The sequence below is a fragment of the Pteropus alecto genome, unplaced genomic scaffold (assembly GCF_000325575.1).
Source record: "Pteropus alecto unplaced genomic scaffold, ASM32557v1 scaffold7, whole genome shotgun sequence".
Taxonomy (NCBI): domain Eukaryota; kingdom Metazoa; phylum Chordata; class Mammalia; order Chiroptera; family Pteropodidae; genus Pteropus; species Pteropus alecto.
In genome coordinates this window covers 49,216,483-49,233,649 of record NW_006494614.1, presented here as the reverse complement: position 1 = coordinate 49,233,649, position 17,167 = coordinate 49,216,483, and the positions used below count along the sequence as shown (strand labels likewise).

The 17,167-nt window shown below is 41.2% G+C and overlaps 1 protein-coding gene across 8 annotated transcripts in view; it reads left to right on the top strand.

Annotated features, from left to right (window-relative positions):
* The window catches only part of TENM4 (teneurin transmembrane protein 4), a 691,021-nt gene that overhangs the window by 659,996 nt on the left and 13,858 nt on the right, over positions 1-17,167 (top strand). For all 8 annotated transcript variants that reach the window (XM_025042569.1, XM_015600544.2, XM_015600547.2 and 5 more), the window contains 2 exons: positions 10,443-10,615; positions 15,212-15,447. In XM_025042569.1, the coding sequence (XP_024898337.1) occupies positions 10,443-10,615; positions 15,212-15,447 (409 nt within the window). The remainder of the gene's footprint in view (positions 1-10,442; positions 10,616-15,211; positions 15,448-17,167) is intronic.

Genomic DNA, 17,167 nt, shown 5'->3' with positions numbered 1-17,167 from the left:
AGCTACATAAATAAGGGCACCCACACTTTTTAAAATAAAATTTTACTTGTATATACATTTCTAAAGTCTGAATAACCCTGAACATGACTTTGAAATTAATTCTGAAGGGCTAAAAGGTGGAAACCCTCGGAACATACCTGACTTTGTGTTATCTTTACGATCAAATTTAAAAATCCAATTGCTCTTTCAAAAGGATTGGTTAAATAAAAGCAATTTTTAAGAAAAATAGAAAAAAAATCAGATAAGTTAATTTTGCCGCAGGTATAGCCCAGTTCCAGAGATATCTGCGGATACCGTGTGGCATCACATTTTTCTGACCCACATTGCACTTTCAACATTAATAGTTCCTTTAGTTCTTATTTGACACTGCTTTCTGGGTCCAAGGTCAATAGGAGTTTTAGATTTTATCTCCCAAGGTCTATAGATTAACTTATTATTATTATTATTATTATTATCATCATCATCATCATCATTATATCAAGCAGTATTAGTGGCAGTACCAGTAAGTGCAGAAATGTTGTTTGGTCATGAAAGGTAGTACCCAGGAGCAGCTGCAAGTAAACTAACCAAAAGAGCAGACAAAAGAAGTAATTGAAGTAGGTAGGGAATTAGAGATCAGACCAGAAGAGCAGGATCAAGTCAAATCTGAGGTATTAGAACTAAGAAAGGGGTCAGGTCCCTAAGAATATTCCAAATGGGCTGGGAAAAGTATGCAGATTAGGTCAAGGAAAAATGGTTCAGCTCAGACTGTGAACAAAATGAGGATACCAGTTAGCTATTTTCACTGTGTGTTAGCCATGTGACTCAGAGGCAATTGGTTGGCTTCCAGACACAAGTCTCAACCAGACAGACATGATGCCTGCCTTACCTCATTTCAGCACCATTGTAAAGATCAAAAAACTAAATAAATACTGAAAGTAAAAATGCTTTGCAAACTACAAAGCTGCCAAGAAGTAAGGGTGTGATATTATCATTATGGAGTTTCTTAATGTAGATTTGGACATATTTTGCCAATGCACCATTGCTCTAGTGAATTTTCTACGTTTAGCTCTATGAGGCAGCTTAGTGGATTCCATCCCAAATGCTCTAATATTTAAAAAAAAAAAAAATCGACCCAGGCTTGCCTGTGAGATAGGCTATTACTAAACCAAATTTTAAGTTCGCTTTATCAGTCCTCTCAACAGATTAAATAATACATGTAACGTAAACATCAGACACTTCATAGCAACTTAAAGAATTCACAATTCTGGGGAATCAAGATTACTTTCCTTCCCTCAGCCCACAGATCTGCTGGTAGAAAACTTCAAAGGAATCTATAATGTAGTCTTCATCCCCAATGTGTGGCATCATTAATTTCAGACTTGGGCTCTGGGCAGATGACATTTGGTGGCTAAGGAAATGGCCTGATGAGTATGAGGCAGGTTCTAAAATTGGCTTGCTGGGTGGACATGAGCAACTAGTTTCCCCAAGTTTCATCAGGGAAAGTGACTCTGACATCCCATGACAGCCCCTGTCATAGTTATTTTCACTACTATGTGACCCTAATTAATTTATCTCTGTATCAAGCTTAGGATTTGCCACCAGGTAGATGCTCAGTAAATATTTTATAAATGAAATGTAAATTTAGGAAAGAAAGGAGATAAAGAAAGGAAGAAAAAATATGCTGTAGTGAGAAGACTACTAGATTGAAATCCCAGCTCCAATATTATCAATGCTCCCAGCAGGACGTAGAATTCTTTAAATGGTTCAAATGAAGAGACTGCTTCTGAGTTTTGTTGAGGATGTAAGAGCTAGAAAAAGCATCATTCGCAACCTTATAAGGAAAATAAGAGAAACAAATGACAAATTCGTGGGTTTTCCTTTAACTCATTCTCTGAGGTCACAGGGCAATCAACTGACCAAACCCAAGAGAGACGTATTCCTGGAGAGAAAGATAAGATGTGAGCACTATCTTACCTTTAGTAAATACAGCCAGTCACCAGTAAGAAGAGTTCAGCTGGGGTGGTTGGAGAGTTTATAAAGGCTGACTATGTACTGGCAAGAGAGTATGAAGCTCTTGGAGGCTACAGAAATTGGGAGAGTCCACATCCTCTTCAGAACTTTTCTCCACAAACCCCACCAGGTACACTCAGAAAAGAGTAGAGAAGGATTTAAGAAAGTGTCCCCTGTGACAGATCTGGGGGAGGGGTACAGCAGCTGCTGCCGAAGGAACACAAATTCGGCCTGCTCCACCCAGACTCTTCTCACCTAATCTCCCAGATGGAACAAAAGCCTTCACCTGCGAAGAGAAAGGAAACTAACACTGTCCTACTTAGGCACTGGTGGAAACCCTTTGCAACCAAATGAGAGAAGAAAACATTTTTTGAACTTCTGCTGGGAGGGGAGCAGGAATATGTAACGGGCCCAGAATTACAGCCTGAAAGGGGATAGGAGCACTAAAGACACCATACTCCTGAGACTCAGGGACATATGGGTATATAAGACTGAAATTTGATCAGAATAGTAGAGAACTCTCAGGTTCACCCTCCTCCCAACTCCCAATGCTAGCTAAAAAACTAAACATAACAATAAAAAGCAGAATAGTACTAGGAAAGAGACAAGAAAGGGACTAGAGCATGGGAAGAGACTCTCTCTGAGCTGCAGCACGGAGGACCTAAAGCCGAGGATGGAGTCAACATTAAGGGGGCAAAAAAGCAGTTTTGCATCCAAAACATGGGTATCACTAGAGGAATTTAAAGTCTGTAATGCACTAAGGTTAGCCATTGAAACAAATGTCAAAGCCAGTCCAAATTCTAACTAAATTAACTCAAACACCCTCACTAAAGTCCTAATAGAAGTAAACTCATACCCATCTCCAGGCATAAAACCTGTTACCTCAGTCTCTACTGTGATGCACTAGATGTCACACTTCAAACTGAACATACAAAAAAAGGCAAGAAAAAGCAACACATTCCCAAGAGGCAAAGGAATCATCAGAAGCACACTCAGATATGACACAGATGTTGAAACTACCTTTTAGGTGATTTAAAATAACTATAATTATGTTAAAGATTCTAATGGAAAAAGTGAACAGTATATAAGACCAGATGGATAATTTCAGCAGAGAAGTGGGAACTATAAGAGAGAACCAAATGAAAATGCTAGAAATGAAAAACACAATCGCAGAGATGAAGAATGCCTCTGATGGGCTTATCAGTAGGCTTGACACAGCTAAGGAAAGAAGATGAGTCAATAGAAATTATCCAGACTGAAATACAAAGAGAAAAATTAGTAAAAAAAAAAATATTGCATACATATATCACACACACACATATATATATGTATGTACGTATGTATAGATAGATATGGATATAGATCAGGGCATCCAAAGCGGGGGACAGTATTAGCTCGTCTACTATACATGTAATTGAAATTCCAGGAGAAGAGAGAAAGAATAAGGCAGAAGAAATATTTAAGGATTTAATGGTCAAGAACCATCCATAAGTAATGATAGACACCACACTACAGACCCAAAATTCTTAGACGGTACCAAGCAGAATACACACACACACACACACACACACACACACACACACACACACACACACACATCTAGGCATATATTTAAATTGCTAAATAAAAAAAGAAAGAGAAAACTTTGAAAGCAGTCAGGAAAAAAAGGCATTTCATAGAGAGTCAAAGATAAAAATTACAGTAGACTTCTCATCAGAAACCATGCAAGCTAGAAAATAGAAATGCTGAAAGAAAAAAGAAAAAAAAAATATCAACCCAGAATTCTATACCCAGCAAAAATTTCAAATAAAGAAATGTTATAGAGGTATAGGCAGGGATAAAGGAACCCAGAAAAGATGGTGAGGCAGGCACCCAGGCACTAAAAATAGTGAACAACCATGACTGACCAGTGGGCTAAAGGGCAAGGCAGGGAAGAAATAGGATGTTGTTACTGAATCTCAGTTGGAGCTATAACCACAAAGGAGAAGCCATCTGGTAGAAGCTGTAATTGCAGATAGATGCGGCCACTATTAGAAATGTGGCACTGAAGATGGGAGAAATGAAAACTTCTCCTCTTGACCTCCAGTCTCTTGCCAGTGCTTACCATTGACTGGATCCAACCAGGAACAAACCAAGGGAACCCTAGTATTGTAGTCTGCAGGTGTCAGCTCTTCTAGACATGGAGAAGGGCACAGAATGAATCTGAGGAGAGAGTAACCCACACAGACATTGATTGGCTCTGCGACACTGTATACATAACTGTCAGAGCTAGGATTCAACCCCAGATCTACCTGAAATCTTTCTACCAAATGCACTTTCTACCAGATGCACTGCCTCAAGTACAACATCAGTGAGAGAGAAGACCTTACAGTGTATGGTGGGCCAGATCTTAGAAATCCCGAAGGCTGGAACTCATTGTTGGGACTTAATTCTATGAGCAGCAAGTATTAATTTTTATTGCAGAAGCCAGAAAGTACCCTGGCTCTGATATAGTTTTGGAGGAGCTATTGATGTAGTGATGCCATCTATTATAGTCACCTGAGGCCAAAGGAACTATCCATGTTCATGGGCTGTGAACTCTAATTATTCACAGAGGATACAGTGTTCATTTCTTCTTGTTGATGATAGTGGTGTTTGAAATAATCATAGATGAAAGTTATAAAAATCAAATCTTTTATTTTCCAATCAAAAAGTCTCAGCAAAAGTTAGTATTAGTGAGGCAATTTGGCATTTTCCTTGCTGGCTGCACATAGTTAAGTGGCTTTAGATGTGAAGTATTGAGTGTGAAGAAGAAAGCCTTGCAGTGTGTGTGTGAAGATAACCTTTACTGGTCCTCTTCTGAGAACCAGGTTCACAGCAACTATATGAATATTTTATGTGTTTTCTTTCCCTGTGCTCCAAAAATGTTTTGAGGAAATGGAGTGAAGAAAAGTCAGTGGAAGGAAATAATGAAAAGACAGTCATCTGGCCATCTCCATCATATCCCCCAAATAGGGGCCATCATCACTGCAGAGTCAATGGCAGCGTTATCAGAGCAAAGCATCTTGAAGAGAAAACTGTCAGTCTTCTTGATCCACTTGAGATTTCCAAACTCAATTTTTTTCTTTAATGTAGTGATGAACACAAAAGTTTTGATTTGAAATAGCATCATTTTTAGGGGAAGGTTGATGAAGGAACACAACCTTTAAGGTCAGACAGACCTATGTGATGTTAGACAAATTACTTTTCCTTTCTGAGCCTCAACTTTCACTAACTGTGGAATGACGATGATAATGCCTACCTCAAAAGATGGTTATGAGCATAGTGCTTGGTACCTAAACAATACTCTATGAATATTAGTGAACTTTCCCTTCTTCATATGGAAGTGGGGAGTTAAAAGAGATGGGATTCTTGGTTATTCTCAGTCCACATCTTGAGAAAACGGCAATATCTACTATTCATTCATTCATTCATTCATCCATCCAAGAAATATATATTGAGTATCTTTTATATGCTGGGTACTTCTCCAGGCACTGAGAATGCAGACAAGCCCTTGTCCTCATGGAGCTTATATTCTAGTGGGAGGAGAGAGACAAACACAGAAACAATAGAATAAGTATAACAAAGATAATAAAATAAGATAATGTGATAGAGATAGGAGGACCTATTTTAGAAAGGGTAATCAGGAAAGACCTTGCTGAAGTGATAACATTTGAACTAAAACATGAATAATGAAAGCAACTAGACATACCAAGATTGGAGAGAAGAGTATTCCCAGCAATGGGGTCCAGTGAGAGCACCCCAAGCCTGGTTTGAGCTTGGCATGTTTGGAGAACAAAAGCAGATAGAAGTATAGAGGAGAAGGGTTCAAAGCGAAATTGGAAAAAAAGACAGGAGGAGCAGGTCATTCAACCAACATTCGCTCACGGTGTGGAGCATCCGCCAGGCATTCTTCTAAGTTCTGGGTATGTATCTGTGACCAAAGTCCCTTCCCTCAGGGCATTGACATTCTAGGAAGGAAGTCTCATTGAGTCCTGCAGGCCTTGGTAAGAATTTTCATTTTATTTTAAACATGTTACCTTTTTTGATCTTCACAATATTTGATATTATCCTCATTTCGTAAAGGAGAGAACAGGCTCACAGAGGTTATGTTACGTAACCTGCCCGAAATAACATCATTTGTGGTAAGGGGTTGATAGGTAGCAGGAGAATAGAACTGAGTGTCCATCCTCAAGAGTCCCAGTGTAAAGGCTGGATTCAAAGCCTAGACTATCTGGCTCCAAGGACCTTCTCACCCCAACACGTTCCTTCCATTCCTCTTCATTAGAAAGTAAGAATATTTGCCACTTTAAGTACTTGGAAAGTATCTGTACTCTAAGCCAGGACAGATGTAACTAAACCATTGTCCAGAGTCACCCAGTCATGGGGCCAGGGCTTAAGCAACTGCTTGGAACCCAGAGAGTGCACTGAGCAGATGTTTATCATGTACCTACTGTGTGTTGAGCCTCTTTCAAGAACTGTCCCTCTTGCCCCTTGTTGGGCAGTGCCGCCTCCTTTCTCCCGGCAGCTCTGCAACAGGAAAAGAAAGGCCCCACAGAGGGGGCCGCGGGCAAAGGTGTCCAACACCCAGAGGACGGGCAGCTCCAGTTCTCCCCTGCAGAGGCAGAAGCAGCAGTGTTCTGATGGGATAATCACTGGTATTGATCAGGCAGCACAGAGATCAGTGGCATTTCTCAAGCTCTGGAAGACACCGAAATGAATGAATAAAAGACAAGAAAATTCTATAAATTGGCTGTTCTATTTGATGTTCATTTAATTAAGACATTCAGTCCTTCTAATGGAAAATGTGAAGAGTGAAAATTACTGTTTTTCAGCCATCTCATATAAAATAAAAACCAGATCTTGAAGGCACAGGGCCTTTTCATTGTATCTTCTTCGGGCTTGATTTAATTATGTATTACAGGCTACTTTCAATAATAATTACAATTGTGTGCCTTTATGCAAAGCCTCTTTCTGTCTTAGGGACTAAAACTCTAGGGAAATGCCTATAGAGATTGCTAAAGTATCATTTAGTGAAAGCAGTTGTTTCTGTATTTGTGCACTGAGCAGATGTTTATCATGTACCTACTGTGTGTTGAGCCTCTTTCAAGTCCTGCAAGAGGTAACGTGACTGAATCATGGTTTCTCTCCTCCAACAGAGCATATCCAAACATGCTTTCATTTCTTTGTTAAGCCAACATTCCTTGCCTGTCTTCTCTGTGTCGGTCCCAATGCTGGGGAAGCAGAGATGAACTGAGAGCCAGTCCCCCAGGGTCCCATTGCTGACAGGTGGTGGAATCCAGATTCCCAGTCTGGCATCTGACTCCACAGCCCTGTCCTGATTCAGGCACTTCCAGGCCTTGACAAGCAGAAGACAACTGGTACATTTCAATGCAGGTGATACATTCGATGGTAGAGCTGTGCCAGAGTCTCATTGGGAGAAAAGACAGGAGAGACCAGGGAGGGCTTTATGAGGTGGCATTTGAATGAGGCCTTCTTGGAAGTAGCACTGAAGTGACATCTGACCTCTAATCAATAATCGCTCTATCAATTCTTATTTGTAAGGCTCCAAAACTCTTTCTTAAGTCTCCTGCTTGATATAATAAAATCTTGTTTATCCAGTTACATCAGGAAATTAGACAGTCTGAGTAAGTAGTTTCACTAATAAAAAGTATCTACATGGATAACAGGTGTTTCAAGAACCAGACTAGACCAGCATACCCACCGCATGTAACTGTTGAACTGAAGTGGATCTTCTGCTGATTTAAAAAGATGACTCGGGATCTGGCAGGGCTTAGCTTACTCACAGACTACAGATACAGTTAAGATGAACAGGGCAGAGCTGGTTTGTGGGGGGTCTTGATTTTTGGCTCATAAATTTGGGGTTCCCAGGTAGCATTTTACTGAGAAGCCCTGGAGATTGATATTGGCAGATGTCCTATAATGAGTCTCTTCTGTAAATGCCAGTAATTTGAAAGATCCTCTTCCCCAAGATAACCATGCTCACAGGCTCCCTATATGTGGCATGAGTTGCATTGTCACAGGATTTTTCTGATTATGAAAATAACTTATGTTAATTATAGAAAATCTTGGGAATATAAAACATGTATAAATAAACAATTAAAATCACCTGTAATTCTACCTCCCAGAGATAACCACATTGTGTGTGTGTGTGTGTGCATAAAACATGTATAAATAAACAATTAAAATCACCTGCAATTCTACCTCCCAGAGATAACCGCATTGTGTGTGTGTGTGTGTGTGTGTGTGTGTGTGTGTGAGTGTGTGTGTGTGTAAGTTCCTCCCTGTTCATATTTCCAGCAGCCATAAAAGGGTTAAAAAGAACATCAGTCTTCCCTAGAGTTAAAGAGATCAGAGCTCCAAAAGAGTCTCCAGATCTTTGCCCCAAGACTTGCCCTCCTTCCTAGCATCCTCTCTCAGAAGCCTCACTCACCTGCCTTTGAGGGGCATGTTGCACCTTTGACCCTCCAGTCCAGGTTTCAAGCCACACCACCATCCTCCCCTAAGCCAGACTGACCTTTTCTTACAAGAACCTGACTCAATACTAAGGAAGAAAAATGAGAAGCCATGACAAGAAACAGGTTTCTAAAGCCCCTTAACTACCAATATGAGAGCCCAAAGGACTGATGACAGTCCCACAGCTTTGCTCCTCCAAGCCCGGACCTGGCATATATGGTAGAGACCACTGCATTGCTCACCATCTTGGAAAGAGCTTCTGTTCTCCCTCCTCAGTCCTCAGCAACAGAGAGATTCAACTTTCCCTAAGCCTCCCTGGCTCTTCCCGCAGAGTTAGTCTTAGATCAAGGACTGAGGTGAGTCATTCAAAAGACCTTTACCAACACCTTCTCTGTGATAAACTGTCCCAGAGACTGTTATCATTCAGTGTAATGAATACCGTGATCAGACACAGGGACAGAAAGAGTTGGCAGATGGCAGAATCCATGCAGCACCCAAATCTGACCTTCAGCAGAAAATTGCTCAGTGCCTAGTCTCATCTACCAAGCCTCACCTGAAACCATAGAAACTGCAGGCCACAAGGGTCCTGACAGGAAGCCAGGCCCAGCTGAAGGAGCCAGGATGGAGTTGAACTTTGGGGCCTTTCATGTCACCATCATTAAAACCTTTGGCATCCCAGGGACCATCTTTACCCCAGTAGTGAAAGCAGAACAGGAAAAAAAATCCAGTAGGGAGACCCAGAGTACATGGGGGAGACAAGTGGGGCTGAACCTGTGCTACAAGCTAGAGCATAAGTAGAAGTCAGAAATAATTGGCATCTGGATAGAGAACTTTTTCCCCATTCACACACAAGTGCAAAAAGACTATTTTAACCTACTTTTGTATACTTCAGCCTCCCATAATTAAAAATAATAACTAAAATGTTAATAGCCTACTCTCTGCGATCTCGCAACCACTCTGCAGCAGGTAGGCAAGCACACACAATGGATATTTGCAAATGGAACACAGAAACAAGTGGTGGCTTGGAAGCAGAGCTGAGTATGAAATTTGACTCTACCACACATTAGCTATGTGACCTTGAACCAGTGACTTCACTTTCCTAAGCCTCAATTTCTGAGCCCCCTCCAAAAAAGAGATAATATATACCTTTTAGAGTAGTTGTGAGGATTAAATGAAAAAATATATGAAAAAGGAATAGCACCATACCTGGCACGTTGTAGCTATTCAAGAATGGTAGGTCTTTCTTTTAATACTACTTTCTTTTAATACTGCGAAAGAGAATTAGAATTCAATCGTGATGCTTCAGAAAGACCACACCAGAGCAAAGCTGTGAGGTCTTGAGAGCTGCAGATACATAGCTGCTTAGTGCCAGATGTGAAATCTAGATGGGAAGAGGCTGCAAAAGACCAACTTTTTAGGCTGCTTGTGTGGCAGCAGAGTCCTGGTTTGAATTCAGAGTCCCCTTTTCTCAGGATCTGTAGCTTCCTAGGAAGCCTCATCTATTGTTGTTCAGGAAGAAACTGTATACCAGTTCTTGGGGGTTTTGAGAAGGTATCAAGCATCAGGTTTGACCACATCACTGCTAGGAGTCCCCAAGCTCTGAGACTGGGTCAGCAGTCTCATATGGCCACCATCATCTTACCCTTCATGGGTAAGTATTCGTTTATAGCTATAGGGCACTTCCACGTGTTCCTCACAGTAATCCTGGGAGGTAGGCAGGGCAGGGGTTATGAATTAGAAAAGGAAGACTCAGAAAGGTAAGTCATTTGCCTGCATCTATCATATCAGCAGGTGGAGTCATGTCCTGAACACTGTGTGCAAGTACATGTAGGAGACATGGAAATGTAATCACCAGAAAGACAATATACAAAACTGTGTCATGAAGTAGAATGTGCCAAGTTCCAGTTCTAGCATCATTATGTTTCTGTTACTCAGAGCAACCCCTTGGTTTTCAGGTATGACAGCTTTGGCCGCCTGACAAATGTGACCTTCCCTACTGGCCAGGTGAGCAGTTTCCGAAGTGATACAGACAGCTCAGTGCACGTCCAGGTAGAGACCTCAAGCAAGGATGATGTCACCATAACCACCAACCTGTCTGCCTCAGGTGCCTTCTATACACTGTTGCAAGGTAAGCCAGGTGGGGACTTGGAGACTTTGAGGCAGAGGAGTGTAGACACCCATTTGGAAGAGGATGACACAAGAAATAAGCTGCTGCTGGAGCTACCCAAGAACAGGAAAGCATTACGACTGGTTTCCCTCTCCTAAATCCAGTAAATTCCCTCACAGAAACTTCAGAGTAATATTTCATTGTCTCGTCCCATTATCATCAGAACAAGGTAGAAAATCCATTAGCTCCTAATTCAGGTGACCTCACTATTCTGTCATTCTAATGAGTTTCAGATTAAAGACTTACTCTCACACTGGTACAAGCAAGGACAGAAGACCAAATAATTATACCTAATTACGAAAGGGATTTGGGCATGGAGAAGTCCTTCCTGAAGCTCAGATGAGAATGGTTTGTACCTATGCTAGGATTCCATAGAGAGGAGACCTTTCCCCTCTACACCCATCACATAATCCCTGATTTGAATCTATCTTTTAACTTCAGCTAAATCACAATGATGAACCATTTCTGTGAATTGTCTGCTTCAATTGTTCTCATGGGATGCGGTGACCTAGAGTGAAGCTGGCAGCTTCGTCAGACTTACTATGCGTGGGGGGAAAATGTCCATCACTAGGAAAAGCTTTGCTTGATCTATCCCTACCCTATGGCTTTTTGTACTCCCAAAAGCTTTGTCACAAAGTAGTAAAAGGAGCCTTGGGCTAGGATTCCGCCACCACCCACGTCACTATGGCCTTTGACTTTCTTCTCTGGGAAAAGAAAACAAATTGAAGCCGTGTCAAAGGTGTGGAGCAGTGCAAACAGCAGGATTTCTGGGGTAGCTAGGCTGGGGCCTCTATGCCTCCTGTGCCAGTTCCTACCTGTGTGAACTGGGTGGAGTCACTCTTCTTTGAGCCTCAGTTTCCGGGTCTGGAAAATGGGACTGAATTACAACACCTGCCTCATAGGGTTGCTCAGACCATCTCTTTAGACAATGTGCATAGAGTAACCAGCATGGGCCAAGCACAAGATATTGCTCAGTAAATACTTGCTGGATTAATTAACAAGCAGTTGGATTTACCATAAAAAAAATAACTGTATATTTTTACAGCCACTTTTACTCGCAAATATAGTCCTATGCCTTTAAAAAAAACTCAAAGAACCATATCAGTTTTCAGTCAAAGAAAGAGAAATCAAGCCCTGGTGTTCCTTCCCCACCAAGCACCTGTAGCAGTGAGTTGGGACACACCCCAGGTATTCATGCTCTGACTGAGTTATTACCCAGAGAAAGTACCAATTCCAAGGCAGCCCGAATTCTGCCTGACCAAGATAGCAAGGCTGCCAATTACTCGAACGTCTTGTCCTTCAGGCCTGTTTTCTTCCCTATGGTTAAGAATTGTCTCACCCACTCCATACCACTAAGCTGGCTTGGAGCAATTTTCTCAAAGTTAATACAGCCTTTCTTATATTTGGGCAACTTTTTGAAATTCAAAGGTGCCATCAAAGCTACCATCAAAAAGGTTTTAAAATGTACCATCGATTTAATAACAATTTTTCGGGGCAGGGGAGGACACACTGCCTGAAATTCGTAAAGGACTTAAGACACATTGCAATTTCAGCAGCATTAAAATGTGAAAAGGAAAAGTACCACTTGGAATCCAGGAAACATGGTACCTGTTTTTCCTCTTTGGTACCTCAGCCAAGCTCCCTTTCCTTCTTTTGTACCAGGCCCAGATGCTCAGTTTTGCAGCCACCTCAGTAGTCTTTGTTAAAAGCTCTTTTGGTTTCATCTTATGTCTGAACTATGGGAAAAAATAAGAAGTAGCTGCTAATGAGCAGCAGCCTTGGGAAGTCACACCTCACATTAAATGGAGATCATTTGAGATGGGCCTCTGCAGATGCCGTTCCATCCAAAGTCACCATTAATGGACGTATGTGGATTCAGCAAGAAGCAGCTTTAAAAGATAAATTGACACAGGCTTTTTCACTGTTCAAAGGAAGTAAAATACAGATTGTCAGTGAATAATGCATAGCAAGTTTGAGGCAGATTTTAGAATTCTGTGTGCGAGAGAGAAAAAAGGAGAAAAATGGAGGCGGGGGAATGGGAGAGAGAGGGGCCAATTTGATGCCATTCTAGCAGGGAAGATTCGGTGAGGGTTTCCTACGAAAACTACATCCTTAATAGCTTGACATAGTCTAGAATATATATAGTTCAGTTAAGGACCTGTAATAATGACAATAATGATAGCTAACATTTTGGAGCACTTATTGGTATGAAGTAGATTTTTAGTGTTTTGCATTCATAGTCCTATTTAATCCTCACAACCTGGTGAGGTAGGTATTATTAATAGCACCCATTTTCCAAATGAAGGCAATGAGGCACCGAGAGGTTAAGTAGCTTGTCCAAAGTCACATAGCTGGTAGGGTATTTGGACCCAGACAAATAGGCTATAGAACCTATTCTCTTAACCACTAATCTAAAGGCAATGGGGAGCTATTGAAGGACTGTGATCATACTAGAAAAATTCACTATGACAAGTATATGAAATGGGGTGGTAGAGACAGAAGTGACAAGATATGTGACAGTGATTAGCACAGTACCAAGCTTCATTAAAAAAAAAAAAAAAAAAAACTAGTAATAGCTAACATTTATATGACACTTCATATATGCCAAGTACTGTTCTCAGCTCTTCATATTCATTATCTCACTTATTCCTATGAGGTAAAGGTACAATTATTATACCCAGTGTACAGATGAAGAAACAGAGGCATAAGAAGTTGAGGAATTAGCCTAAGGTCTTACAGCAAGAGAGTGGCAGAGCTGGAACTTGAATCCAAGTAGCTTGGCTCCACAGTCCCTGCTCTTAATCTCTGTGCAATAGCACTTCTCACAGTAGGCACTGAGGTATTTGAGAATCCGGTCATTAACAGAGCAGTGAACCCTGCACCCCTCAGCTGTGAGACCACTAATGAGGCCCATAGAGAAGTTAAGGGGTATATAGGAGCTGGCATTCATTCTGACCAGTGCAACAGGGAGAGCTTCTGGGAAGAGGTGACATTTAAGCAGAGCCTTTAAGGAAAGACTTGGGCTTGTATTTATTGAAGAAAAGGGCAGTGCAGACAGAGGCAACAGCTGAGGAAGGGGAAAAGGCAGGAGAGTACAGCCTGAAGTCAGAGATGCTGTTTCCATTTTTAGAAAAGGAAGTGTGCATTTCACAGCTGAAATTTATTTTTTCTCCAGGAGCTTCTTTTAGCTAAAGATCTGAATTTAAACATTTTAACCAGATTTAAAATTTCAAAATCAGCTCTATCTTTTAAATAGTATCATGTGTATATATCTGTACATAAATACTCCTCGACTTATTATGGGGTTATATGTTCCAAGAAGTCTATCATAAGTTGGAAATATCCTAAGTCAAAAATGCACTTAATACCCCTAACCTACCAAACATCGTAGCTTAGCTTGGCCAACCTTAAACGTGCTCAGAACGCTTACATTAGCCTATATTTGGGCAAAATCGTCTAAAACAAAGCCTATTTTATAATAAAATATTAAAATTTCATATAATGTATTATGTATATTGCTTTTGCATCATCATAAAGTCAAACAGTCATAAGTAGAACCATCATAAGTCAGGGACCATCTGTATGTATACATATATGACAGTGATTTAAAACGTATATATTTGGCATTCTGCCAGCGATTTAAGTATTGAAGTTATTTTTCACCTTGTAAAGAACATTGTTACTCTAATATATATCAAGAGCCTTAAAAATGTTCAATGCTTTTCCTAGTAATCTTACTTTTAGGAGTCTATTTTAATGAAATAACCCAAAAAGAAGACATCGATTTATCTAAAAAATATATTTTTAATTGAGATATAATATACATACCATAAAATTCACCCTTTTAAAATATACAGTTCAGTGGTTTTTAGTATATATATACATGCACGCACACACACACAGTTATGCAACCATTAAATACCATTATGTAATTCTAGAAAAAATTTATCAACCCCAAAAAGAAACCCCACATCCATTAGCAGTCACTCCCCATTCTCTCTTCCTGTCACTAATCCACTTTCTGTCTCTAGGAACTGGCCTGTTCTGGACATTTCACATAAATGAACTGACACAATATGAGTCCTTTTGTGTCTGATTTTTTTTACTTAGTATAATGTTTAAAATATTTATTTGCAGCGTTACTTGTAATTATGAATACTGGCAACAATCAGAATATCTATTTGAGGGTTGGTTAAATAAATTCTAGTATTTCTATACAAAGGAATACTGCACAGTCATTAATAAAAACATGAAAAATATTTAACAATATAATAAATACAATCATCAGTGAAAAACTATATTTACCATTTTATACTATGAATATTTTAGGAAATATCTTAAAATCTAGGAGTATACCAGCACATTTATAATGGTTTTCTTTGGGTATTGAGATCATGGATGATCATATATTTTCCTAGTTTTCTTCAATAACAATTTTTGTTTCTATAGTCAGAAAAATAAACACATTTAAAAACCACACCACTGCCTCTGCTATACACACACCAGCCTCCATCCTCATCCCTTCTGAGCAAAGTCTGTCCCTCTCCTCTCCCTCAGACCAGGTCCGGAACAGCTACTACATAGGGGCGGATGGCTCCCTGCGGCTGCTGCTGGCCAACGGCATGGAGGTGGCACTGCAGACGGAGCCCCACCTGCTGGCCGGTACCGTCAACCCCACCGTAGGCAAGAGGAATGTCACACTGCCCATCGACAACGGCCTCAACCTGGTGGAGTGGCGGCAGCGCAAGGAGCAGGCTCGGGGCCAGGTCACCGTCTTTGGGCGCCGGCTGCGGGTGAGCAAGGCCTCCAAGCAGGTCTCTGCCTCTGGAGGCCGGGTCCTCAGGAGAAAGCGAGGATGAACCTGGAGAACTGGGTTCTGTTCTTGAAATTGTCCCTGGGGGAGCAGGTTTTCTGGGCCCTCGGTTTCTTCATTTGCCAAAGGGGAGAAGTAAAGTAGGAAACTCATGGAATAAGAGTCTTGTACAGCTTTTCAGTCATTACCTGTGGAAAGATTACTGGCTTTGGTGTTAGTCAGGCCTGAGTTGGACTTCCAGCTTCCATTACTGCCCTGAGTGGATTATTGGGCAAATTCATTATCTCTTAAAGCCTCGATTTCATCTATAAAATGGGGAAGGTAAAACCAATTTTACAAGTTGCTTCAAAGATTAGAAAAAATACATGAAGTGCCTCATACAGAGTCTGGCACATAATAAGTGGTCAATAATTCCTACTCTTACTGCTGTCATTGCTGTTCTTATTATTCTTATTGTTATTACTATTGTTAATATGTCTGAAAATTCAGTTTAGCTGTTTGGAACCTAAGCTACATTCTCCACTGTTTCCAAGCAGTTATCTTCCTAAATGAGCAAAACGACCCCCACCACAGCTGTCACTGCCAGTGGGTCAGCATCTGTGGCCTGGTGTCTTGGAGTGTTTTTCAGTGTGTGAATGCCCTGAAACAGCCCTTTTTCTGCCTCACTCCCATGTTTCTGAACAGTGTGGCTTCTGCCGCAGGGTCTAGTTGCCCGCCCAGCTTCTCCTCCCTCCAGCTTTAGAAAGGAAGGTGATAGGGAGAATGAAAGTGAAGGAACAAGCCCTGGCTTTCCGCACAGCACCTTGCAGACCACAGTGCTTTTCTGAGACTTGCTGTGCTGAAGGGAATCACCAAACTGAGCCAGATGTTCTTGACTCCTAAAAACCACAGAAGCATCCTCATGCCACACTGCTGGGGTTGTCTCAAGCTTCCTGCCCTTCAGCAAAGAAAGTTCATTTAAGCCCCTGTTTCACACATGGAGCACCCTAGTTCCAGAGAAATAAGGCTTTTTTCCAGACTCACATAGCTAGGCAGTGGTAAAGACTAGGAAACAGGCACCCTGCCTCATAGTCCAATTCAATAAAAACATTAAGTGACTTATCCAGTATCACACAACTAGAGCCAGAAAACCAGGCTTCCTGTCTTTCCGCAACAGCCAAGAAATCTAGCAACAATCTAATGTGGGAAACAGCCTTCCACTAGTTCCCTCAGGAAGATCTAACTGTCTTTGTTCTCTGTGGCCTCACTGAGCCCCCATGTGGATTCTCCAGCAGCCCCTCACGCTGAGACATGAGTCAGAAAGTTTGACTTTGGCTGTGTGTGTAGCCTTGAACAACTCCTCTGAGCCTTAGATTTCTCTGCAGAAACCCGATAATATATTCAACATACCTAGCCCGGTGCTGGTAGACCCCAGGTACTCAATAAGTGGCAGCAGTTAGTGCTATTAGGATTTTCTCTCTGCCATGTGAACTGGACCAAAAGTTTCCCAGGCTTGAATTTTTCCCTCTCCCAGCCTGAGATTAATGGCACTCCAGTGAGGCATCTCTGCATCCTCCCAATATAAATGGCCACCCACAATGCAGCATGTGGAATTAGAATGGTAGCCGGGTGCACCTCCCCATTATGGAGCTCCTTTTTTATACAACTGGGAAACTTTTTTAATAAAGAAAGATGTAAAATAATCTCATTGCCGCCACTGC